General features: G+C 35.9%; 1 protein-coding gene across 1 annotated transcript in view; it reads right to left on the bottom strand.

Annotated features, from left to right (window-relative positions):
- Positions 1 to 24,872, bottom strand: part of CLIC4 (chloride intracellular channel 4) — a 67,292-nt gene that overhangs the window by 11,477 nt on the left and 30,943 nt on the right. Inside the window, exons 2-3 of the mRNA XM_036914756.2 lie at positions 15,414 to 15,523; positions 5,681 to 5,806 (exon numbers count right to left, since the gene is read on the bottom strand). Of these exons, the coding sequence (XP_036770651.1) occupies positions 5,681 to 5,806; positions 15,414 to 15,523 (236 nt within the window). The remainder of the gene's footprint in view (positions 1 to 5,680; positions 5,807 to 15,413; positions 15,524 to 24,872) is intronic.

Below are 24,872 nucleotides of genomic sequence, written 5' to 3'. Positions count from 1 at the left end.
AAAGCTCTACACAATATTTTATTCACATATTAATATTCTTGGCAACCGAAAGGCATCTGCACTCCATCTCCATCTATAAATTAGAAGGCTGGGGAAACAGTCAACCTGTTCAGAGACCTGTGCCAAGCCAACGGGCATCTTAGAAAGAGAACTCTGTAACAGTGCTATCCAAGAGAACTTTCTGTGATGATGGAAATTTTCCATATCTGAGTTGTCCAATACAGCAGCCATTTAAGATATTTGAGTGTGAATTTAAATTATCACAAAGATTAGAATTCATTTCCTCAGTTGCAACCAGCCACATTTTAACCGTAGAGTTTTCTCAAAGAGGAATGCCAACCAGATCCTTGGTGTGCCATGCACTGAACTAGCCCCGTGCGACAGTACCGGAGAACCCTGGCAGCAGGAAAAGAGTCTAGGCAGCACCCTGATCACCCACAGCCCGTTAAGGACAAAAACAGCAGGAGGCAGATTACTCACTTCAATCCTATTTTCAGGATTTTTTAAAACCTCCCATACATTAGATATTGTAAGGCCGGAGCACAGAAAAATGAGCTATCAGGAATTTTGCTAGTAAGATTTCTGTTGTGCTGTTATAAGGTTTTTCTACTTTGAGAAAGAGACATTCATGACACAGCTTTAAACACACACACACACATTTTACATATTTGAATTCCAAATACTCATACTCAGTATGTAATTCTTCCTCAAAACTGGAAAATACCTGTGAAAAAACTCAATTCTTTACTTCCTGCTTTGGCAGAGCTTATATCAGCTCCAGGAGTCAGGGCTGGAGGAATTCAAACCATGAGCACCATTTCAGGGAACTCATCAGCTTAAAAGAGGTGCTGCAAAATTTCATGGGAAAACGGGCTTGGGGGCAGTAAGATTATGAAAAAAAATCTCATGTTGAAAAAATAATTTAGATTTATTCACGTATTTTAAGATGCTGTCTTGCTACTTTGCTTTAAATTGAAATGAAGATGGAATTTCTTTTAAAGAAAAGTTCCATTGCAAGTTGTAGTTTCAGGTTAGTTTTTATATTCATATTTTTTATATTTACTATTCTGAATTCAAGAAAAGAAGTATCTTCTAAAAATTGGACATAGTATATATTGACAAGGAGAATATAAAATATCTATTGGATACCTATGTATTCAAGATACTCTTTTTAAATTTCTCTCAATTTTTACACTTGAAGACTTCTTATAAATGAAAAAATTTTAATGAGTTTTTCAATGAATAGTAAATGAATTTCACCTGAGTTTACATATATATATATATATACATATATATATTATATATGTATATATATATATAATATGTATATATTTTTTCCTCCTAGTTCTAGAAAACTTTACCCTCTGTTTCTTTTCTTTTCTTTTCTTCCGTCTCAGCTGAAACAGTTAATCCCAGATTTGACATCATGGATTTCCCTTGACTATAAAAACCACCAGCCTACAGTTTAAATGTTTTTACTGCTAATAATACAGTACATTCATTGACTCAGTCCAAACAAAAAATAGTGCAAGAAACACAAGTGCCTCTTTAATACATCTGTGTCTTCCTCTGGCCAAGTTTCCAAAACCATTCTTCTCCTCCCCAACCCATATTTAGCTGTACCTACTTTTTTCTAATGAAGTAAGCTTCAGAATTCTCAAAATAACAAGCTTGTAGGTAGGCTTGAATTACAAATCATTTATATATTCATTCATTATTCTTACATAGATTCATTTACTCTAATTATTAAGCATCTACTATGTCAGGCATTATACTAAGTGCTGGGGATATAATGATGAGCAAATAGAAGCATACTTACTAGAGACTCATTTTAATGAAGAAGGATTTGCAATCAGCATATCCTTATTCATACTGAAAAAAATGCTGCTACAATTCTTAAAAAACGAAACACTCTTCTTTAAAGCAAGTTAAACATGCCCTGTTCTTCTCCAAGACAAACCACTGAATTTGTACTATAAATTTATTAATTTAATGCCTACACCACTACAGCTACCAGAGACCATTCACCTCAAACTCTTATTTTGCCTAGAAGGAAATAATACTCTAGAAAGCTTACATACTTGGCAGAATCACTGAATTAAAAGTACCACCAAACTTAAACTCAGATTTCCGTGCCCAGCTCCAGTGTTGTTTTGTTTTTATTACAGATCAGGTTCTCTCTAAAAGATAAATCAAATTCTAAACCAGCAGGTCCAAAATCAGTTGCCAAGTTTTTCTGCATTCCCCACAAACACTGGATTTTAATAATTTGTCCATTATTATTAGTTGCAGCAAACAGCTTGATGAAACAATACTTTTCACTTATTGTGAGCATTCATTTCAACGTTATACTAAAGGAAGGCAAATAACTAATTTAAAGGCTATATGTCAACAACAGCACAGACATGAGCATCCAGGGTATTTAGACTTTCAGAGCAGTTCCTTATTCTGTGTTATATCACAGACCTTTAACAGTAGACTACTGAACAATAGTTCCATCTTAGGAAAGATCTCAGCCATTTTTTCCTTTCTCATGTTAATGTAACAATAAAGTCTGGTTACATAGCCTATTAAATTATCCTTGTAATTCAACTTTCACTGTCTATATTTCTTATTTTTAATAACACTTTGTAGAGTTCTTCCCCAAAATTTTTTAAATAGCTTTCTCTATCCTTCTATCAATGTTAGCCATCTATATAGGCCTGCAACATTTAAAAATGCAAATTTCAAAGGTTTTTTAAAAAGCTTTTTTTTTGCAAAGCAGTTCCTTCATTAAATCAAGTGGAACTAAAAAAAATCACATACTTTCCCCAGAAAAGAAGTGAAAGTTTCTTTAAAACCTGTAGTAACACAGACCAACAAAAGTTTCTTGATTTAAGCTTTTCATTAGTCTCTCAATTCTAAACAACTCTACACAGTTGCTTGTATTTATACTTCTCATGATTAAATCAGAACTGCTTGCATAAAAACACTCTGTTCTCAGTATCATCAAATGCCAAAAACATGTCATGAGAAATGCTAGATTCTAGTCTACCAGCTTATACAACTCTTCTGCCTTTTCTCTTCATCCCATCTGGAAACAAAAAGGATTAGTGTGGGAGAAGGATCAGCAACAGTTAGGGACCTGAAGACCTCCTGGTCCTAAGGGGAAAAGGCAGTGAGTCAGGATGGTCCCTGGATTCCCGAGACCGACAGGGGAAAAGGGAAAGGAATGCAAGTGGTGGTCCCAGAAGCACCTCCTCCCGCCCCTGCTCTAGTAACATTTCTGAGTGACAGAGATTATTACGCCGTTGGAGCATTTTCCGTTATGGGCTGCAGACGCTCCCGATCCAAACACGCTGTTCCAGCGCACATAAATAAAACCTCCTCAGAACTGAGACCTCATCTGCTTCTTAAGGATTCATTACATTAAGTTTGACAACCAACTTTGCTGGAACCACTTACTCACTACAGTAAACTTTCCTTCTTTCCTACCTTTCCTCTACACTTGAGCTGGCCAGCCTTCAATTTTTTACTCACTAGAGCACAATCCCAATTAAACACTGACATGTTACCTCTTTTACAAAAGTCAAATTCAATGAAATTAGAGACAGAAAGAAAAGAATACAGGAATCACAGTGTTTTGAAGTCACGAAGATCTGGCTTTGAAAGTAAACCCGTCAGCTCTGCCACCATTAACTGTGAAACCTCGGACAAATAATTGCATTACTCTTTTTCAATTTCTTCAGAAAGTCTTTGAGAGGACTGAGGTAATATCAAAATAATCCACAATGCGTAGTGCATGGCATATAATGAACACTTGAATGTTATTAACAGCAGAGTCATGAGCAGCATCAAAAATACTCCCTTCTAAATAAAGTAAACATTTTAAACTTTATTTTAGAAACTTTCTTGAGAATATAAACTACAACATGAAAATAAGGAAAGTACCTTCAGAAAGAATTTAGGTGAACAGTAATATCTCCAAGTTTTAAGTGAATTATTTAAACTGAAATAGACCATTTCTCCTTAGAGCATCTCTATAAATATTCCCTCACCACATGGAGCTGAAATTTCTATCACATTTATATGTATATATATTCAAAAAGCTATGATGTTTTATAGAGTATTGGATGTCAAGAAACCGAAAAGTTTTGACATTTGCTTTATTATTTCTCTTAATGTCTATTCCCTCTGAAAAAATATATGAAGGAATAATGAAAATTATTTATGTTGTTGCTGTTATTGGTGGAAAAGAAATTTAGAAGAGAATATGAGAAGATGTCTGTCTGACTGAAATGGGATGTAATGTTATCAGCATTCTGAACTCAAAAACTTACACTTCCTTGGAAGGATTTATACAAAAAACATTTCAGACAATGCTGTAAAACAAAATATAGTTTCCTTCATAGAGAATGAATAAGTTAGTCAACCTGTTTTTCTGTTTATAATTGAATGTTGATACAGTGATCTACAGTTACATGAGAGGAAGATCACTTTCACTAGTGTCTGAAGACAAGTTGGCAAATACAGGACTTTTTGGAGCTGACAGACTTGAGAATAAATCTAGTAGGTTCTGCAACAGTCTTACAACTTTTTTCCACTAAGTTGAACCCATGTGTATAATAGGTCCTTTCTGATGTGTATAAATCTTCAATTTATATTTTACAATGATCCCAGTTTTTGATTTATTGGTATTCTAATTATGTAACATGGCCTGGAGGAAAAGTCAAAAATAGTTTTATTAACGTTGGTCTGGAGAAACTTTAGTGGAAATGGAAGGGAGATCTGGACTCCTGGGAAGTAGAGATAAAAGAAGTTTGGGGCTCTTAAAAAGACAGGAAAGAAGACAGAGGATAAGCTTTAAGCAAATGAAATTTTAAGGTTGATACAAGATTGCTAAACAGAGAGCAATTCTGTTCACGACAGAAGGCCTAGATGTAGACAGAGGCATCATTATTCAGACTTTTAGTAGCCTTCCTGCCTACCAGCCCTAATCCTGCATGCTATGCTCCACCATACCTTCAGGGCCCCAAAATAAACACTACTTATTCAAAATTATTCTTCTGACTGGAATGCCTGTCACTCCTTCATTTACCTGCTGAATGCCATTTTTAAAAATTAAAGCTTAATTCAAATGTTATATCTTCTCTAAAGCCTTTCCTGAGTCCACTCACTCAGCCACACCACCATCACCCCCAACTCTCCACCCATTCTGACCTCAAAGAAATACATAAATAAAAACAATCCAAGGACACAGTCTATAAAAGCCAATTCCCTTTAAGTGGCCTGACAGGAACTCCCCCAACAGCCCCCACCACCCTTCTGCTTACACATTCTGGCGAGGTTCATTTTGAACCTGTCTTTTCCCATCCCTTCTCCATCCTCTTTCAGTTTGGGACCTATATCCCTCAAATAACCTGTCTTTCCTCACCTATGTCACTGTACTAAACCTACTTTCACCATGCAACCTACATCTTAATCAGATTTCTACCTTTTACAGTATGGTTTACTGGCCTAACCAGATTCTAACAACTGTGTAGCATCAATTACAATGAATGAAGAAAATTCCTAGTCATTTCAAGTTAATACTCTGTGAATTTAACTCAAGTACCATCAGGAGAAAAGTTTCCAACAGCCAGATAAGATAAATATTTAAAGAGATGGAATTATTTCCAGGCACATTTTCTCTGATACTCACTTAGGAGGACATAAGACTTCTTCAAGGAATTCTTCAATCTTATTTACATCCGTTTTGACTTCATTGTTGAAAGTTATAAATGGTGGATGGGTCCCAGGAGCCAAGTTTTGCAGGTCTGCAGGCTTCCTGTTAGGCAAAATAGTGGTCAAAATCAGATCATTTTTTATTCTGAGAAGGCATCAATACTTCACATTCTCAGAATTTTAAATATAAATTTTAAATATAAAAATGAGTAAGAAATAGTATTTTTTTCTACTAAGTATAACAGCTGCAATAGTACTCTAAGAGTCAAACCTCCATGAAGCACTTAATTTATATGAAAATTGGGAGAATCTGACTTTGACCAAAGACAAAATTCCTTCATTCCCATTCCAAATCTAACTGAAATGGTGGCAGAATGGGGGGGAAAAAGACTTGGTAAAGTTATTCTCTAGTCGCAATTCCGGCACCAACTCACTGCACAAACCATAACTTCTCTAGGCCTTCTTCTTCTTTTTCAATAAAGGAGAAGAGCAGCTAATTCCTACAGGTCTTTTCAACTATAAGGTTCAAAATCCAAGTGCTAACTCTTTACATTTTCTTAGAAGTCTAGACTTAGGGAGAAAGATCATCAGCTTTGACTATCTAATACTGAAATCACTTAAACATAGAAAAGATAGTGTAACCAAAGATAAGAGGCAACACAGAATAGACAAAATATTATAGTGAATAAGGAAGTCTTAAAATATGTATTACGTATGTGTTACTTTAGAATTTTACCCAATTCATTTAAGAAGTTATCAAAAAATCAAATAGAGATGAGTCAAAAAAATTGGTGTGTGATAGATAAAATAAATGAACACAAGGAAAAACATCAAAAAACTCACCAAAGAAATTCAAAACTACACAATGAAGACACTATTCTATTAATTAGGAAAAACTAAAAATACAGAACACTGATAAAGGTGGTGAAACTGGTAGGCTTACAAGTATTAATAACAAGGAATGTTGGTAATACCTATTAAAAAGCAAAATGGCTCCCCTAAGCCCATCAATGAATCCTAGAATCAGTAACATGACCCAGTAGGGTTTGCATCCTAATGATTAAATAGGAAGCACTCATCACCACCTATGAAGTATTCATTCAAAAAAAAGTTGAACCTGAATCTAGAATCAAGCCTCTTAGGGCAGTTGTCTCTCCAAGTGTGGTCAAGGGGACCCTTTCACCAGGTGGTCCATGAAGTCACAACCAGTCTCAAAATACTAAGACATCATTTACTTTTTTCACCCTTATTTTCTCAGGCCTGTAATGCAGAGTTTTCCATAGGTTACTTGATGGGTGATATCACAGGGTAGTATGTACAGAACCAGATATTATAATCTGGCTTCTATTAAGTCAGACATTAGAGATGTGCAAAAAATGTAAAATAATGCCACTCTTCCTACTAAATATGTCTTGAAAAAGTTATTTTTAATTAAAATTATATTTTTGTGATAATGAGTTCATGACTGTACTGTTTGAGTTAGTAGATAAATAATTTCTCAGCTATAATTTCTAATATAGTAAAATCGATAGATATAACCCACATAACTAAAAGCTCTTTGAGATCATCAATAATTTGAGTACAGGGTAGTCCTGAGATCACAAAGTTCATTTACAGGAAATATGAGGAGTTTAGAGGACAAAATTAAGTGATACCACAAGGAAGTAATCAGCCAAATCCAGAATTTGGGACAATCTACACTTCAACTAATTAGATGTCTACCAACGGCATGGAGGAAGCAGCAAAAATTGGGGGTTACAAGGGGCTGTTGTAGATTCAGAAGAATTTAAGAGACAGAACAACCAAATATAATGAGTAGAATTTGTTTGGATGTTGATATAAACAAATCAAAGGTAAAAAGGCATTTTGGATGATTCTGTAACATCTTTCCACATTGATAGATAGTAACCACACTAAAGAGAGTGAGGATTTACTAATATCGGTAACTGCTGAACCACTGTGTTGTACATTTGAAACCAATAAAATTTTGTGTATCACCTTTTTTTTAAAAAAAGGTATTTTGGAGATAACTGAGGAAATTGGATTATACACAGGAACTAGATGTAATAATGGCATTGTGGCTGGGAAAGAAACTGTCCATATTGTCTGGAGATGTACACTGAAGTAAGTAGAGTTGAAATGACAAGATTCTTGGGATTTGCTTGAAAACATTTCAGAAAAAGGAGGATAAAGAAAAGAAGGGACAAAGCAAATGGGCAAAATAACTAAATGGAGGCTCCCAGCAGTTTTTTCTATTCTTGGGTATGTTTGAAATCTTTCATAATTAAAAACATAAACTTAAAAAAGGCAATATGACAAAATATTGCTTCCAAGAACTTGCCCCCATTACAGCCCTTCCTGCCTCTTCTCCTTACCACAAATGCACAGAATTTGAATAAAAGGTATCTTTAAGTGTATCATGAAGGTGAATTACTTTGTCATTAAAAATAATTTTTAAAATAGAGTGTACCCTAACATCTATAGTCAGCCTACCTTATCAATTTCCCCTGGTCTTATTCATATTCATTCTCTCCCCCTGTCTTTCTCTCCTTCTCCTCCCAGCCCCGGTTCTGGCTTTAGTGCCTCATTGCTCTGTGACTACATTCCAATCAAAGATAAAAAGATTGATTAATTACCGGATCAGCCCAAATTTTCTAACTCAGAGCCTCCCTCTACCCAAGTTCTAGAGCCTATCTTCTCCCTTCCAAGCCAAAGAAAAATAAGATATGTTATCTATCAACTTCTGTCAGAACCTAAGCTCCAAAAAAGGACTTTAAAAAGCCAAAATCTAATTTATTTTTCAGCTTTCTTTTACTGAGCAATTTTTGATCTGACAAGGTAAAATTGAGCACAAATGATCAGAATATATGAAACTTAACTCTCCCAGATCCACATGTATTTAAACAGTGTGGTACATCTTTAAGATGCCAGTAACTTTTTAAAGTACTCAACTCCAAATCAGAACTAATCCTTTCCTGTTTCTCGTTTCATTGGTTGCTTTTGTTACTCCTTTTACTCATCACCCAACCACCTGTTCTTTGTTCACTAATGGGTCCCGCACATCCAAGACCATCATCATCTTTAGTCTTCAGGCCACCCAGTCACATCCTTACTCACAGACCCATGTTTGATCCCACTTATAATTTATTTCCTCCTCAACTAGGAAAGACCTTGTACATAATCAAGAGTCTAGAAAACCTAATGGTTTAGGGTTTACATATTTATTTTCAAATCTTAACATTTTAAAGTTTTTTAAAAAAATAGCACAAAGGTAAGAAAGAACAACAGTACCTCATCAAAGTAAGTAGAGCTAATAAAATTTGTATAAACACACAGAGAACTACACACACATATCCCGTGAATGTTCCCAGTGATGAGTTTAGAACGTTCCTTAACACTGTCATATACAAACTGTGATCACCTGGAAAACACTTTTCTCATACCAAAGTTACAAAATATACCCATCAACATTTTTATGTGTAAGGTAATAACATACATCCATATTTTTTAACAAATAAGTTTTCATGAACAGGGTGGAGTGAGGGAAAGGGAAAGGATTAATGCTTTAAAATAATCCATGGGGGGAGGGCAGCACAATAAATAACAGCTATTACATCTATAGTAAATTATGAAAGCTTTTAAGCTCACCAAACAAAAATATTTATAGAAGAGGGATAAAGTTAGTGTGATAGATAAGACAAAAACAAAGACTGAATAAAAAAAGACCTGGTTAAAGTCCCAAGTTGAATAGTTCTGCCATTTACCAGCTCTGTGACTAAGTAAATCACAACCTATTTGTGTCTGATTTCCTCATCTGTATTATGGATATAAGACCTACTTTACCAGTAAGGATCAAATAAAATAATGCCTGTGAAAGTGAACTAAACCAAAGTATGCAAATGAAGTCATTGCTCCTCTCACTGTACATTAACAAAGCGTTATGCAGGAGTTAAGATTGGCAGTTTTAAACTATTTGAGTCTATATTGAGTCAAAACGGGTTATCTAGCATTTACTGATTGGTATAAGAAATTTGATTAATGTAGAGGTATGTATGTAAAGTGAAACCATTTTACATTTGTGACTCGTGAATAGTTCATCTTGTTTGTGCTGAAAAGCTATACAGACTTTTTTTTACAGAAACAAAAGTGATGAAACTATTTCCCCTGTTTAACTATTGAGATGAAGGATAACCATGTTAGGTCCTTAATACAAGAGTGAGAATAGATTTGAGAAGAAATTTAATGTCTCCAAACAGATTAGTAGACTTCAAATAAATGGACAAGTTGTAAACATCGTGGTGACTTAGAAGACATATCAAGTCATCATAGAATCTAAGATTCTTCAACTTCTAGTTCTCACATGGCATTCTAAGGCCTCAGGTGTTTTGTGTGACCCACAAAGGCTCATTTTACAGATGTTTCACAGAAACTTAACACTTCAGAAACTACAGTGTGAGACAAACAAGACTGAATCAACAGGCAATGACTAGAAATTTCAAGGCATTTTGGTTTACTTCATAAAAGGCTTTCAATGAACATTTCACAATTCATTTAAATTCATTTAAATGTTTCCCTTAAGTGATACCTAGAAAAAGCAAACTGCATAGAATTCACACCTTGAGATAAAAACATGAATATTCTTCAAAGTTTTGGGTTTTTTTTTAATTACTTATCAGAGTAGTATTTTTTTTTTAGTCTTCTAGATAAAAAATGTATTCTGTTCTCTTGCGTTTTATTTCCAGATGAGGAAAAGGAAATAAGAGAAACTAAAACAAGAAACAGAGCTTTGAAATGGAATGAGAAGGAGAAACCTTATAGAAGCTAATGTTTTAAGCAATTTAAGTGACTTAACTTCAATTAAAATTTAATTCAGTACACTTGTAACAATGGAAGGATGTTAGACTGGTGGCTCAGTTCCAGTAGCTTCGGATAAAATGAGTAGAGAGTAGCCACAGGACATTGGAGCTGGTTCACAACAATGACTTACCTGTAACTAGGTAACTCATTAAATGGAGAAAAAAATACTAAGTATGTAGAACTTATCTCTTAAATTGAGTTCTTTTTTGAAGGTGCTGATTTTTAGGGGATAAAATTAATTCACAGAAATCAAGAGAACAGTGGATGCTAAATGACAAGCAAAAAAAAAAGTTAACACCACAAACCCTTTGTTTCAGAACACTTTACTTCTATTAATTATTCTTTACTATATTTGCTATATTCTAATACTAGAATCACTAATTGAATAAATGAATCATGGACAAACTAAAACACATGCAAACCAAGATCCGAGTTTCTAAGCATTTATCTATGTGTCCCAGTTCAAACAGTCAAAGGATTTTATTTATTTTAATTAAATATAGTATACTATTAATCTTTGTGTGCTTTAGTGTCAATTTGTGGACCTATCATTTTAAAACAAAATAGTATCATGAAAAGGTTTCAAATACAGCTTCTACTGATTCTCAACAGATTTTATTAACACAGTTTATGTAAGTAGAGTTCATACTGATTAACAGCTTTAGAAAAACATTCACTTAACAATCCATTTTTGTAATTCAGCTCTTAGAGGCCTCAACAGGATTTATTGCCTTTGAAATCATCTTGAAAAAAATAGTAATAAAGATATGTGGCTCCCTCTGTCTGAAAGTCCCTGTCTCTCTCTCTCCCTTCTCCACAACACACCCCCACCCTGCCCCCCCACACTGGGTATATATGTGACTCAGAATGCACTCATGCGACACATATTGTGGGACTGTTCTTAACAAGGGCTTCATGTAGCTCAAGTCAACTCTACAAAAGAGAAGAATGTAGTCTGTCCTTTCCTAACTGGCCAGCAGCAGGAAATGGATGATTTCTCTAGAAGGCTGGCCTGTGTATTCCATTTAGTCTCTCTGTATGTCATTCATGCTGCTGTTACTAAAGATCTACCTGGAAATCAAACTGATCTCTCAACTTGCTGAAGACTGTTTTCAGAAGTGTGAAACCACAGAGACATGTTGATGAGAACAAACTATCTGATGAATCTCTTTGGAAATCAGATTTTGTTCTGAGTTTATAACTGCCTTTTAAGATATGCAGAACTATAAGTTTTAGAGCTTCATTGTAACATTTAAACTATTACAAAATTGTTAAAGTTTAAACTATCACAATAATCTTGCAAAACCTTAAGCCTTTGTTATGGCAATTTACACATGGGTCTCACAAAAAACGTTGCAAATGGTATGCTGACATGTGAAGCAGAAGGAAATCATTTGTGACAAGACAAAGGATCAGCTTCAGTGTTGATGGTGGAAATGGGAAAATAGAAACATACATTTCCCAGACTTTTTTAAAGTGTTCTTCTTCAATTTACGTATTTTCTCAGAGAATACCACTGAAGAGGGAGTCTAATTCACTGGTAATATAGTAAAGATCACTGCTTATACAATAAAAGCTGATTTCTTAAAGGTGTCATTTCTATTCTCATTTCTGAAAACCAGAGAAGTTTACACCAAAAAGTATAGGACAAAATATAGCCACACTCAGCTATAACCAGAGACTTGGTTATAGCTGTTCTCATATTTCCATTGCTGTTCTCATATTTTCTTCTTTCTCTTCCCCCTTGCCCACCTCTCTGAGTTAACTGTGCTCTAAAGAGGCTGACCTCTCACTTAGGAACTTCAGAGCATAATGAAGACAGTGACAGTCTTCAAATAAAGATCTTGATCACTGCCATGAACCTGTCACTAAAAAGGACCTATAACATCAGTGTAATAAAACAATGAATTCTTCTATTCAATTACAGGTCTATAAATGGTTTGATAAGAGTAGTAAAAATACCCTGAACAGTGTTCAGCACATAGTAGACACTGAAGAAATGTTTGTTTATTTTTCCCTTCCTTTTACCTGAATTTAAAAATGAGGTTAACTGACCTCCAAGAACATGAGGTGGCTTGCCCAAGGTCCCAGGGAAATCAGTGACAGAGCTCTTCCCACAGAACCTGATCTCTACTCCTAACGCTTTTCACTTTGCCATTTGATGACATGTGATAACATCTTTAATATATGCCTCAAATGTTAATATTTTCACTAACAATTATCTGACGCTTTTGTTCAAATGGTAGTTGATATAAACCTAAATTCCTTCAGAAGCCTGGGCACTTCTTTTATCTGCAAGTTCCATAATACAATTGCAGCATGAACATAAAATTAGGTTTAGAAATGCCTCCCACTAAAGCATTAAGGCTGCACTGGCAGGCAAGCAATGGGAGATAGTTCCAGCCTCACAGGAGTGCATGAGTACCACCAGCAGAGTCATAAACACCAACTGAGATTTCAAAGGGAATGTGTCACACAGTCCCAGCACTAGAAACCGGCTTGTTCTTATGGATGAAATGTCATGTAACTATAATTTTTTCAGAACACAGAGTGGGCTTCTAAAAAGCTCTCAGCTGAGTTCTATTGCTCTCCACCGGTTTGTTCTGGGATCAGAGTTTGTAAGGAAGAATTGGGCAATTAACAGGAAAATAACACGCTAGGCATTTTCTCCCCCACAGCTTTCTAAAAACAGTCATATTCAGAGTTTTGAAGTTACAAATGTATTATGAAAGGTACTTTTTACCACAGGACGTTTTATTCCTCTGTGATAACTTCATTTTACCCTGGCTTTTAGAGCCAATGTTCACTTCTTGGGGGTATCTTCTCTTTGAAATCTTATTCAAGACTATAACTGTGCAAAATCTTATTCAAGCCTGTAAGTGTGTAAAGGTCTGGAAGGATAAAAACCAAACCTAAATGCAATGATATCTGTGAAGGGGAAACATCACCAGGGGCTGGGGTTACAGTACCAGGTACTACTGCACACTTTTAATTGCTCTTAAGAAGCATTTTGTAGGTGTACTGTAGACCTAAGATTTCTAAAGAAAACTAAACATGGCTCCAATCTTGAATGTTCTCTGTTGATTTTATGCAAGGCCCTAGGAAATAAACATACATCCTACTTTGAGTAGTAATATTTTCTAATTAGGAGGTCTTGAATATTTCATCCTACTTCCCATGTGTCACTTTTTACATGTTGGGTATATTGCTCTTAAACATACACAAATTTTAATCAACTTAAAGGAAAAATGCCTTATAAAGTTTATAAATGAAAAGTGAAAGATGATTCTGAAATAGCCATTATAAGTTCACTTCCTTTTCTGAACCAGACTTCCATGTTTATGGCACTATCACCGGTATGTATCACAATCAAGCACTGTATTGACCTGCTCAAAGGAGGCTTTTTCAAAGCATGGCAGTCAACTCCCTTGCTCCAAGCCAAAAATGGAATAGGAGAAATCCATGTATTTTAAGACACAATAAGGGTGTGTGCCTAGTGGCATGGTCTATTTTTAGAAGTCACACTGGCAAACTTCCTTTGTGAATGCACGTAGAGAAAAAATAGTAATAGAGGGGTAATTTCATGAATTATTTCATTCTCATAATAGCTCTGTCCAGTATGAGCTAGGTATTTCTTCAGAAGAGACTGTAGTTTTAACTCTTACTACCCCAAAGGCTTATCTCTACATTCATATACATAGCTAAAGGGGTTCCTGGAAGACTTCATGGCTTTTCTTTCAATAAATTTTTAGTCTACAAAATCTCAAATAAGTGCACTAGCATTAAGTGAAGAATAAATGTTAAAGAACTGACAGAGGTCCCAGAGAATGCTAACCTAGAACTAGGAATGAGATTACAGTTCTCAGGTATCTCTCACCTTGTGAGGCCCAGAGGGATAACATACATGAATTCTACCACCCATCAAGTAATAGCCTGTCAATATTTTCCCCTGGACACTATTCATAACTGATACACTTAAAAAATTAGCAGGAAACCATGCTGTGGCATCTGTATAAAGAGGAATACATTGCCACTGCTGAATCCCAGATTTTTCTGTTGGTATATCTGTTCTTAACCCTTAATTTAACTCTTGTTTTCCCCCTAAGTATGAACTCTTGATTCCCCTCTAAGTATGAATGTTCTTCACCTCAGGCCTATTTGCTAAGGAAAAAGAGAATTTCCTGAGTAAAAGGAACTTATTCATTATTAGGTCTCTTCTCAGTCCCCTCCACTTTGGTCTCTGGAAAGTAAGTTAGAAGCAACTCTTCAGCCGGTGTGAACAATCACAGAGCCAGGAATAATTTCTCCTATTTTACAATTATGTTCAACCAAATGTGGTTCAAATAGAAATTTTTAAATGGTTAACTCATAGAAATTATTACTTATAGAAATGTACTATTATTCCCTGCAAAGCAGATTAAATGAAAGACCATAATAGTATTCACCCTCCTAAAATCCCATTCTTGTCTTTAAGGATCCAGATTACATATGCCGTGTGTTACAAGAAGTTGTCTGCTCATAAAGTTCTTCATAGCACTGTGTTTACACCAGAAAGTCAAAGACTTCACTGCACCCACACGAAAATTTAGCCCCTGGTACTGCTCTTGATATTCAAGGTAAACATACAGTAAGTTCCTAAAAATACTGAGTGTCCACATGCAATTTACTGACATTGTGAACTACCGATAATACTTTAACAAAGTAAATTTGTCCATAAATCACAGCTGAACTTTAATACATTTCCTATAGAGAACATAGGCAAGCAAAGTGAGGAATGGGGAGAGGATCAAACTGAAAACAGTAAAATATATACTCAACTTACGTTTGATCCCAAACTGCACCCCAAGTCTTACCTTTTCAGATCAACAGTTGTGACACTAAATACAACTCCTTTGAGCCAAAGAATCATGAAAAGCCTCTGGGAAAAAGGGCAGTTTCCTATGCTTTCACCATCACTGCCAGCCTGAAAAACAGAAATAAACATTAAAAAACAAGGCCAAAGTGATGACACTCAAAACAGACCTTTTTCTCAATTTTAATCAAGGATACAAGAAGGCAGGAAAAGTTGCACTGCGGAACAAAGGGTAGAAATTCAGGTTTTTATTATTTTCCTCTTCATTTGCCTCTTCTCTTTTAAAAATGGCCAGTCTGGTACAGCACTGTCCAAAAGAACTTGCTGCAATGATAGAAATTATCTGTACTACTTCTGTCCAATAGAGTTGTCATTTGTGACATATGGCTAGTACTTAAAATCTGCCTAGTTCCAACCGAAGTTACTTTTTTATTACTTTAAATTAATTCTATGAAATGTAAATCATTTCGTGTTCTATAAGACACTATTCTTTATAAGGCAACATAAAAGGAAAACTGGTAGGTCTGTCTGTTTCCAAAGATTTAAATATAATCACCAATCTCCCCATTCAAAAAAAATTCATTATAAAAATCTCATACTCTGTTTTACACATTCCTTCAGGGAGCAAGAAAATAACAAAAGATATCTTTATAATAAGCTATTTGGAATCCTACTTAATGAATGGAGCAGTTGACTTCCCTGAACTCAATGACGAGGTAGAATTTTCTTAAAAATCAGAGTGGGACAAGTCTTTAATTCCATCATGTTGCCCCAAGTTTAAAAAGGAGGGAGAGGGGATGGGGTGCCAGCATGCTGAAGAGAACATTCTGACATTTGCTAGGGACCAACATGAAAGGGCAAGCTCCCAGATTCTATTTCAGCCAATTGGGACCCGGATCCTACCTCAGCCAATCGGGACCTGGATCCTATTTCAGCCAATCAGGACCAGGATCCTATTTCACCCAATCGGAGCTTGGTCTCTCTCCTCTCCAGTCAGCAACGAGCTCACCCACCACCCTTAGACCCTGCCAATTGACCAGAGCCATGACCTATCACCCCACCAACTACCCCTAGATCCAGCCAATCAGTCAGAGCCATGACCATCACCCCACCAACTGCCCTAGAACCCCATAAAACCTTTGTGGTATTGAAACTCGCTCTCTTTCTCTGGCATCTTGCCACTGCGTTGGTGTAGATGAGAGGTTGAGCTCGAGTTAGCTCGAATAAAGGCTCTTTGCTTTTGCATCGGTGTTGGCTCCTTGGTGGTTTTCTGGGATTCGTGACTTTGGGCACAACAAACACAGCCCTCTTGACCATCAAGTCTATGCAGACAGCCAGAAATAATGTTCACCAACAAGTCATACAAAGGTGATGGTTGAAGTATTGTTTATTATACTACAGTAACTCTCAAAAACTCAGAAGCCATTTCAGTAAAATTCTATTAGTAAGGACATCAATTCCTAAACTAATGAGAAAACGGTTTGGGGGAATTTTTTTTTTTTTTGGTACCATTAATCTACAATTACATGAGGAACATTACGTTTACTAGACTACCCCCTTCACCAAGTTCCCCCCACATGCCCCCATTAGTCACTGTCCATCAGCATAGTAAGATGCTGTAAAATCACTACTTGTCTTCTCTGTGTTGCACAGCCCTCCCCGTGCCCCTGGGGGAATTTTTTTAAAAAAGCAACTACCTGATTAAGCAAAATACAAGCAACAAAACACACAAGCATATGAGGAGGATTCCAGAACCCTACCCTCATCAGACAACATAGTTACAACTGAGCTTGGTTAAAAAAAAAAAGTCATTTTTTATCAGTTAAAAACAAAACAAAACAAAACACAAACAGAATTGTAGCCAGAATGAATTATATTAATTTCTACTGTTGCAACTTGTACAAAAATGTACTTCCTAAAGAAGGTCTAGTTCTTAAACTTTAGTGTGATTAAGAATAACCTAATGAAACATTTAAAATGAAGATTTTAATCTTCCAGGCCTTACATCCAGAGATTCTGATTCCAAAGAATTCCTGGGGTGGGGCCCAGGAATCTTCATTTTGTTATAGGCACCTCTGGAGATCACAAAGTAAAGCATCTGCTGGACACATAGAGAAACACTAGTTGTAGGAAGGTCAGGATGATATTCCTGCCTCAGAGAACAACAAGTCAGGTTATAGTCCTAGGTTATCTGCTATATTTATATAACAAACTGGTGTCCAAAGTTGTTTTTTTGAAGATGCTGACCATCCATGCACATATAGAACACTGAATAGTATTTCAGTTTGATGTTTATTACAGAAAAGAAAAACTTAACACATGATCTTTCTACATAGCTTGATGATTAATGTTTTCACACAAGGTTGTGGCTTTAGATTCCCAAATTTAATTATCATTGTTGTTTTGCTCTTTTTCCCCCTCCCAGGTTTTACATGCTTAGCAGCACAAATGTAAGAAAAAATACGCCATATCTGAGACCTAGTGAAAAAGCAGTAAAATTTCATAGACAAAGAACAGGTCTGACTCAAGGTCTTCATCCTATTCCATTTATTTAATCTAAACTATGATTTCCCAAGCTGCCTGTCACAGCAGTGCTAAAATAATTAAATTGGTAAAGAAGATGTAATAAAGATGTTACATGTAGACACTGGAAACACATTAAGCTAAAGGCAAGATGGAGATAAACCAACTGGCTACAGATCAAAAACGCCACACCATAATTTCCTACAGCAGTGTCCGTAGAGCACATCCTAGAGTATGGCCAAAAGGTTGTCAGTACACAGACCACTTCATAAAGACCTGGTCAGCATGCCTCTGCTTTCACCTCCTTTGTCTATCTATAATTTGCTCCAAATTTTACCAGTTTACTTCTCTTTCAGGTATATCACAAGCTTTTACACATTTAACCCCCTTATAAAACTATTTTTTTGTACATATACAAATAAAAGCATGTGTACTCTTTAAGATAGATCTAAAAGACTGTTTTATTAACTACTCCCAAAACTCATGAAAATTCAAATAAGAAATACTGCCACATATTAGTTTTTCCAAAGTTTCAAAAGCATTAGAAAATTGGTGGCTACTAGCCAGATGATGTTTTCAGAAAGTATAATGAAAATAAAATATAGTGAAACTGGAAAAATTCTAATTTCCAGAGGTCACAAGTCAAAAACTTTCTCCTTTAACCCATGTTGCATTAATAAAACTCCTTTTCAACATTTCAATAAAGTTCCATTCAAGTTAAGGATCAAAATTACTCTCTTCAGTATGAACTACGTAGAATACTACCTACTGGTACAACTGAGGAGGATATTATGGTATAGCAGACAGTACTACACACTGGAAATCAAGATACCTTTATTCTATACCCTGCTTTATTTATTAATAACAATAAAAGTTAACACATAAGTATATCTAACAAAAGCATCTAACTATGCCTTTTTTAAAAGTTTGCCTTTTACTGCTTCTAACAGTACAATCATTATTTTAAAAATAAATAAAATTGAAATGCTACAGGAAAGTCAAGAATTCCTGTACCCTTGGACCATTCACTAGTTTTTACTCATTCTTCTAGATTTTTACTTTCTATGTACATAACAATTTTTTCTTTTAAAATGCGATCACACTACATGTAACATTTTTGCAACTTACATATTTTATTCTCTATTTAATGTAACCAGTCCTCTGGCCAATAGTGCCCCGCCAGGATGGTGTCAGCGAAGGCCAAGGAAAGAACCAGGGCTTTCAACCCTGCCAGCCAGTAACAGGAACCCCTCCTCCTCCCTGCTGGGGTGGGGGTCAGAAGAAGCCTAGTACAGAGTAGTCAGGACTTTCACCATCAACCAGAGGTAACGGAGACCATCTTGACTGGGGTGTCAGTGGAGACTACATGGGGAGCACCCCACTTAGCAGTAATGAGAAACCTCTCCACCTTGGGTATCATCAATGGAGGCCAGCTGGGGCACCTGGATTTTTATCTCCACCTGGCTGTAACAAGGCAGTGTTGTAACCCTTCTTGTCTCCCACCCCACCTCCAGAGCAGTGTCAGAAGTCTTTTCCGAGTGTCAGAGAAGTCTAAACAGAAAGTTTAAACAAGATCCAGAGTCTTATAACACAAAAATGTCCAGGTTTCAACTGAAAATCACTTGTTATACCAAGAACCATATCAAACTGAATGAAAAAAGGCAAGCAATAGATGTCAACATCAAGATAACAGATGTTAGAATTGTCTGAGAGATCTTAAAGCAGCCATGATAAAAATGCTTCAATGAGAATTTATGCACAGCTTGAAATAAATGAAAAAACAGACAGCCTCAGCAAAGAAACAGAAGATGTAAAAAAGAACCAGACGGTAATTTCAGAACTAAAAAATACAGTAATTGAGGATGGCCTCAACAACCATATAGAGGGGACAGAGGAAAGAACCACTGAACTGACAGCAACAGAAATTACCCAATCTGAACAACAGAGAAAAAGCAGATGAAAATGTAATGTTTCTTACATATATATCCATGTTTTTTTCTGTATTCTTTTTTTTTATTAAGGTATAATTGATAAACACTCTTATGAACGTTTCACATGAAAAAACAATGTGGCTACTACATTTACCGATATTATCAAGTCCCCACCCATATCCCAGTGCAGTCACTGTCCATCAGTGTAGTAAGATGCCACAGATTCACTATTTGCCTTCTCTGTGCTACACTGTTTTCCCCGTGATCCCCCACACCATGTGTACTAAACATAATACCCCTCAATCCCCTTCTCCTTCCTACACCCCTCCTCTTTGGTAACCACTAGGTCCTTCTTGGAGTCTCTGAGTCTGCTGCTATTTTCTTCCTTCAGTTTTGCTTCATTGTTATACTCCACAAATGAGGGAAATCATTTGGCACCTGTCTTTCTCCGCCTGACTTATTTCACTGAGCATAATGTCCTCCAGCTCCATCCATGTTGTTTCAAATGGTAGGATTTGTTTCTTTCTTATGGCTGAATAATATTCCATTGTGTATATGTACCACATCTTCTTTATCCATTCATCTACTGATGGACACTTAGGTTGCTTCCATATCTTGGCTATTGTAAAAAGTACTGCAATAAACATAGGGGTGCATGTCTTTTTGCATATATCCATGTTTTTATGTCATCCATATAATGGTTATTTTTTTAAGGATAAAATGTATTTATCCATATAGTGGAATATTATTTGACAATAAAAAGCAATGAAGTATTGATATATGCTACAAATGGATAAACTTGGAAAAATTATGCTAAATGAAAGAAGCCAGTCACAAAAGACTGTGTAGTATACAATTCCATTTATACGACATGTCCCAAATGGGTAAATCCATAGAGACAGAAAATAGATGAGGGCTTACCAAGGAGAGAAAGGGAAGGTTTGGGGGGTGACTGTTAATGGGTACAGGGTTTCTTTATGGAGTGATAAAAGTGTTCTAAAATTAGACCATTTGGTTGCACAACTTTGTAAATACACTAAAAACCAATACATTATACGCTTAAGATGGGTTCATTGTATGGTATGTGAATTATACCTCAGTAAAGCTGTTTCAAATATATAGATACAGATTACAAGTATAAATACACATATTGAAAAAATTTTAACTTGGAGTAGTTTTAAAATTATTATTTCATATTACCAAAAAAATACATGTCTATATGTTTTCTTAAAAATTAGAAACACAAATAATCAAAGCAAAAACTTGAATTATTTCCACAGACCCAGAAATAACCACCAATTTCCAGATAAACGATGAGTCTAAGCATTCATTTAGGTTTTGTTCTTATAAAAGGGGTAGTTTTGTTTAACTTGCTATCTGGAGTTCCTCTCACACACCTCACCCTCCCCTCCCTCCCAGTCTTTGCTGTAATTCCTGAATTGCCTAATACTAGTATTTAATCATTAACTGCTGGATTACTCCTACATTGTGGAATAGGGGTCAGTGGTAGATGACATAAATATATAAATGTTTCATTAATTCAAGGTTAAGAAACTGCTTACCTAGAAAACCCAGTTTAATCAGCTTTTGGAGTAGATTTTAAAAACCCAAGAAGTTAAGCTTGAACTTTGCTCCTCTCTATTTCTTTGTGTTTATGGGACTGAAGGTGAGGGGAGATGGTGATTAGAGGAAGAGAAAGAAATTGGGACCTGAAGGTAAGAATGGGCTCCAACTCTAGAGGGTATTACGCTCAATGAAATAAGCCAGGAGAAGGACAAGTACCAAAAGATTTCACTCATTTGTGGAACATAACAAAGGAAAACTGAAGAAACAAAACAGCAGCAGACTCACAGACTCCAAGAAGGGATTAGCAGTTACCAAAGGGAAGGGGTTGAGGAGGGTGGGTGGGGAGGAAGGGAGAAGGGGACTGAGGGGCACTATAATCAGCACTCACAACACAGGTACGTCACTGGGAAGGCAGCACAGCACAGAGAAGACAAGTAGTGACTCTATAGCATCTTACTACGCTGATGGACAGTGATTGCAATGGGGTGTGTAGGGGGGGCTTGATAACATGGGTGAATGTTGAAACCACAATGTTGCTCACGTGAAACCTTCGTAAGATTGTATATCAATGATATCTTAATTAAAAAAGTAAAAAAAGAAAGGGCTCCAACTATTTTCCTTGACACATTTTCTAGGGACTGTAGAGAACACTGTGTTGTAAAAAAAAAGTTAAAAACTTTAAGATCTCATTAACCTTTAGTGTGGACTCTATCTAAATTAGCTGTCTGAATACACAAAATGGCTTGCTTTGACTTAGATTACCTGAAAAGTCACAAAACAATATGATAAATGGGCAAAGTTACCTGACTTCTATTATCTATTTCTTAAGAGATTTTCCTAAACACATGCTTCTTCCAAGGTTTAGGAGTCTAAAGGTTTAATAAGCTGTTTTTCTTCTAGGTCTACAGAGTACGCAGGAAAATAACAAGGTTTACAATCAGATACATCTGGATCTACATTACCTTCAGTAAACTACTTAACATCTGTGAAACTTGACTTCCTATACCATGGGGATCAAATCACTTAGGGTACACACAGTTCCTGGCACATGGTAAGAGTTTAGTAAATGTTACTTGACTTAAAAGATACTTAATGCACAGAACTCAAGGCCTAACAACAGGTTCTTCAATTCAAGGATTGAACATTAGAATCTGTAGATTACTTTATTCTTTCAGAAAATAAGAGAAGGAATCTAAGTATCTTCCACATTATCTTCCAAATGGCATATATTATGGCCCTGTACTTCACCACAATCTATATAAAGTTTAAATAGCCCTCTAAATGGAATGAAGAAAAGATATCACTTAAGAAGACGTCAAAAACCTCTGGCCATGCAAAGAATACATCATGGTTTCCTGGTCATTATCATATCATAGGACTAATTCTATAAATAAAGTCAAAGGCTACATAGAGAGAAAAATTACTCTATCCCAAGCTCTGCCTATGTACATGAAACACAGCTGATGGCAGGACACTGGAAAGACCTCATTTGCTAACTATTTTCCTGCTCACTATCACCACCTCATAAAGTCTACTCTCCAGATAAAAAGCTTGTGCAATTTAGAGAGGAACTGATTAGTTTGAAATTACACGAGGATACCCAACTACCAGGGTTCGATGACATTCCAGGCAAGACTGTTGGAGTTCACATAAAACATTTACCTTATTAAAGATGAACTCTACTCTCCCAGTCTCTTCACATTATTAATCTAGTTAATCCTCATGTTCTCTAACTCAGCAGAAAATGGTGGGTAAGAGCCAGACTCTCAGACACCACCACCACTTCCTAGCTGTGTGATTTTGAAAAACTGATTTAACCCCTCTGTGCCAGTTTTGCTCTTCTATAAAATGGGGACAATAAAATGACCTACCTCATTGGATTGTTGGGGAGAACAAAATGAGTTAATACATTAAAGGACTTAGAACAGCACAATGCTCTAAAACCAGGGGACAGGGAGGAGTTATTAATTGTAAACCCTTTCATACTTTCTGATATATGTGCCAGGCACATGAATCTTTTATTAAAACAAAAACAAGCAAACACAAACATCCCTAAACACATGAAAATGAAGTAAAATGAAGTTCTAGAATGAATGTGGTAAAGCTCTGAAGATGAAAGACATCTGTGTAACAGAAGTATGTAAGAGGATTCTCCCATCTCAGGATACATAAAAGTCCATAAGGAAGTGGGTTTAAAACACAGATTACCAGGTCTCACCTCCTGACACTCTGATTCAGCATGTCTGTGGGGGGGGCCCAGGAATCTGCAATTTCTAACAAACACATTGATTAATTCTAAGTCTGATGCATTTGGTGGGCAGACCATATTTTGGTAAAGGCTGACATAGAATAAAAACATGCCAAAAAATACTGAAGTTTACTCCACAGTTAGACTTTGAACATGATGCCTTTTGGACTTTGCTCTTTGTAGGCCAGCAACCTGGTCACCATTTGCTAAGGTCAGATTTGGTCAATAACACTCTCCTCTCACACTTTAAAGGAATGCCACCCTATCTTGCCTCAAACTTGGGCATTATCAAGACTTGAACCAAGCCAGCCTAAAGTCCCTAAAACCTAAACACTCAAATTCAAGAACATTCTTATTCCACACAAATAGCAGAGGTAAGTACATTTTAGCACAAAAAAGTAACATTTCTGTATTTGGTCTTAAGACCAAATATAATGTTAAGGACAATTATGGTGACCCAGAGTCCTTTACAGATCAAGTCCTTTATGCTGTAGGCTGGGTATATCTGGTTTAGAAGAACAGCTACAATTTGTAATTACTATATTCTACTATTAAATGATTTGACTTACAGGAGGAAAAAATAAAAGATTCTGCTGTAATGTTAGGGACAAAGGTCAATACCTGACTTGCAATATAGGCTGGATTTTCCACTTAGAAGCCATATAACCCTGGGTAAGTCACTTTACCTCTTTGGGTCTTAGTTTTCTATTCTGGAAAGGGGAGATTTGGGGTAGGGAGTGGAGAGTGCTTTACAAAGGTGACAACTGTAATGTTGTAGTACAAGATGCATCCCTGCTCTTAGGGAATGCACAGTGAAGTATTTAGGGATGAAGGGGACAGTGTATGCAACTTACCAGAGAAAGAGTAAATAATAAAGCAAATGGAAAAATGTTTACAGGTAAACCTGGGTAAAGGGTGTTCTTTGTACTGTTCTTATTCCTACAACTTGCCTGTAAGTTTGAAATTATTTCCAAATAAAGCCTTTTAAATTATTAACCTAGTTTCCACTTCTGTCCTAATAGTTCCTAACTATATTATAGTTTACTTTTTTTTATAGTTTACTTTTATTATACCACTTATGTATTATTTCCAAAGGCAGGTAAAAAAAATCAATCTTTAAAAAAAAAAAAAGATTTATTTTTTAATCATTCATCAACCACGTGAGGACCTACACTAAACACTGGAGATCCAG

Source organism: Manis pentadactyla, chromosome 4 (genome assembly GCF_030020395.1).
Source record: "Manis pentadactyla isolate mManPen7 chromosome 4, mManPen7.hap1, whole genome shotgun sequence".
NCBI lineage: Eukaryota > Metazoa > Chordata > Mammalia > Pholidota > Manidae > Manis > Manis pentadactyla.
The sequence above is the reverse complement of the archived record's forward strand: the minus strand, read 5'-3'. Positions and strand labels throughout refer to the sequence as shown.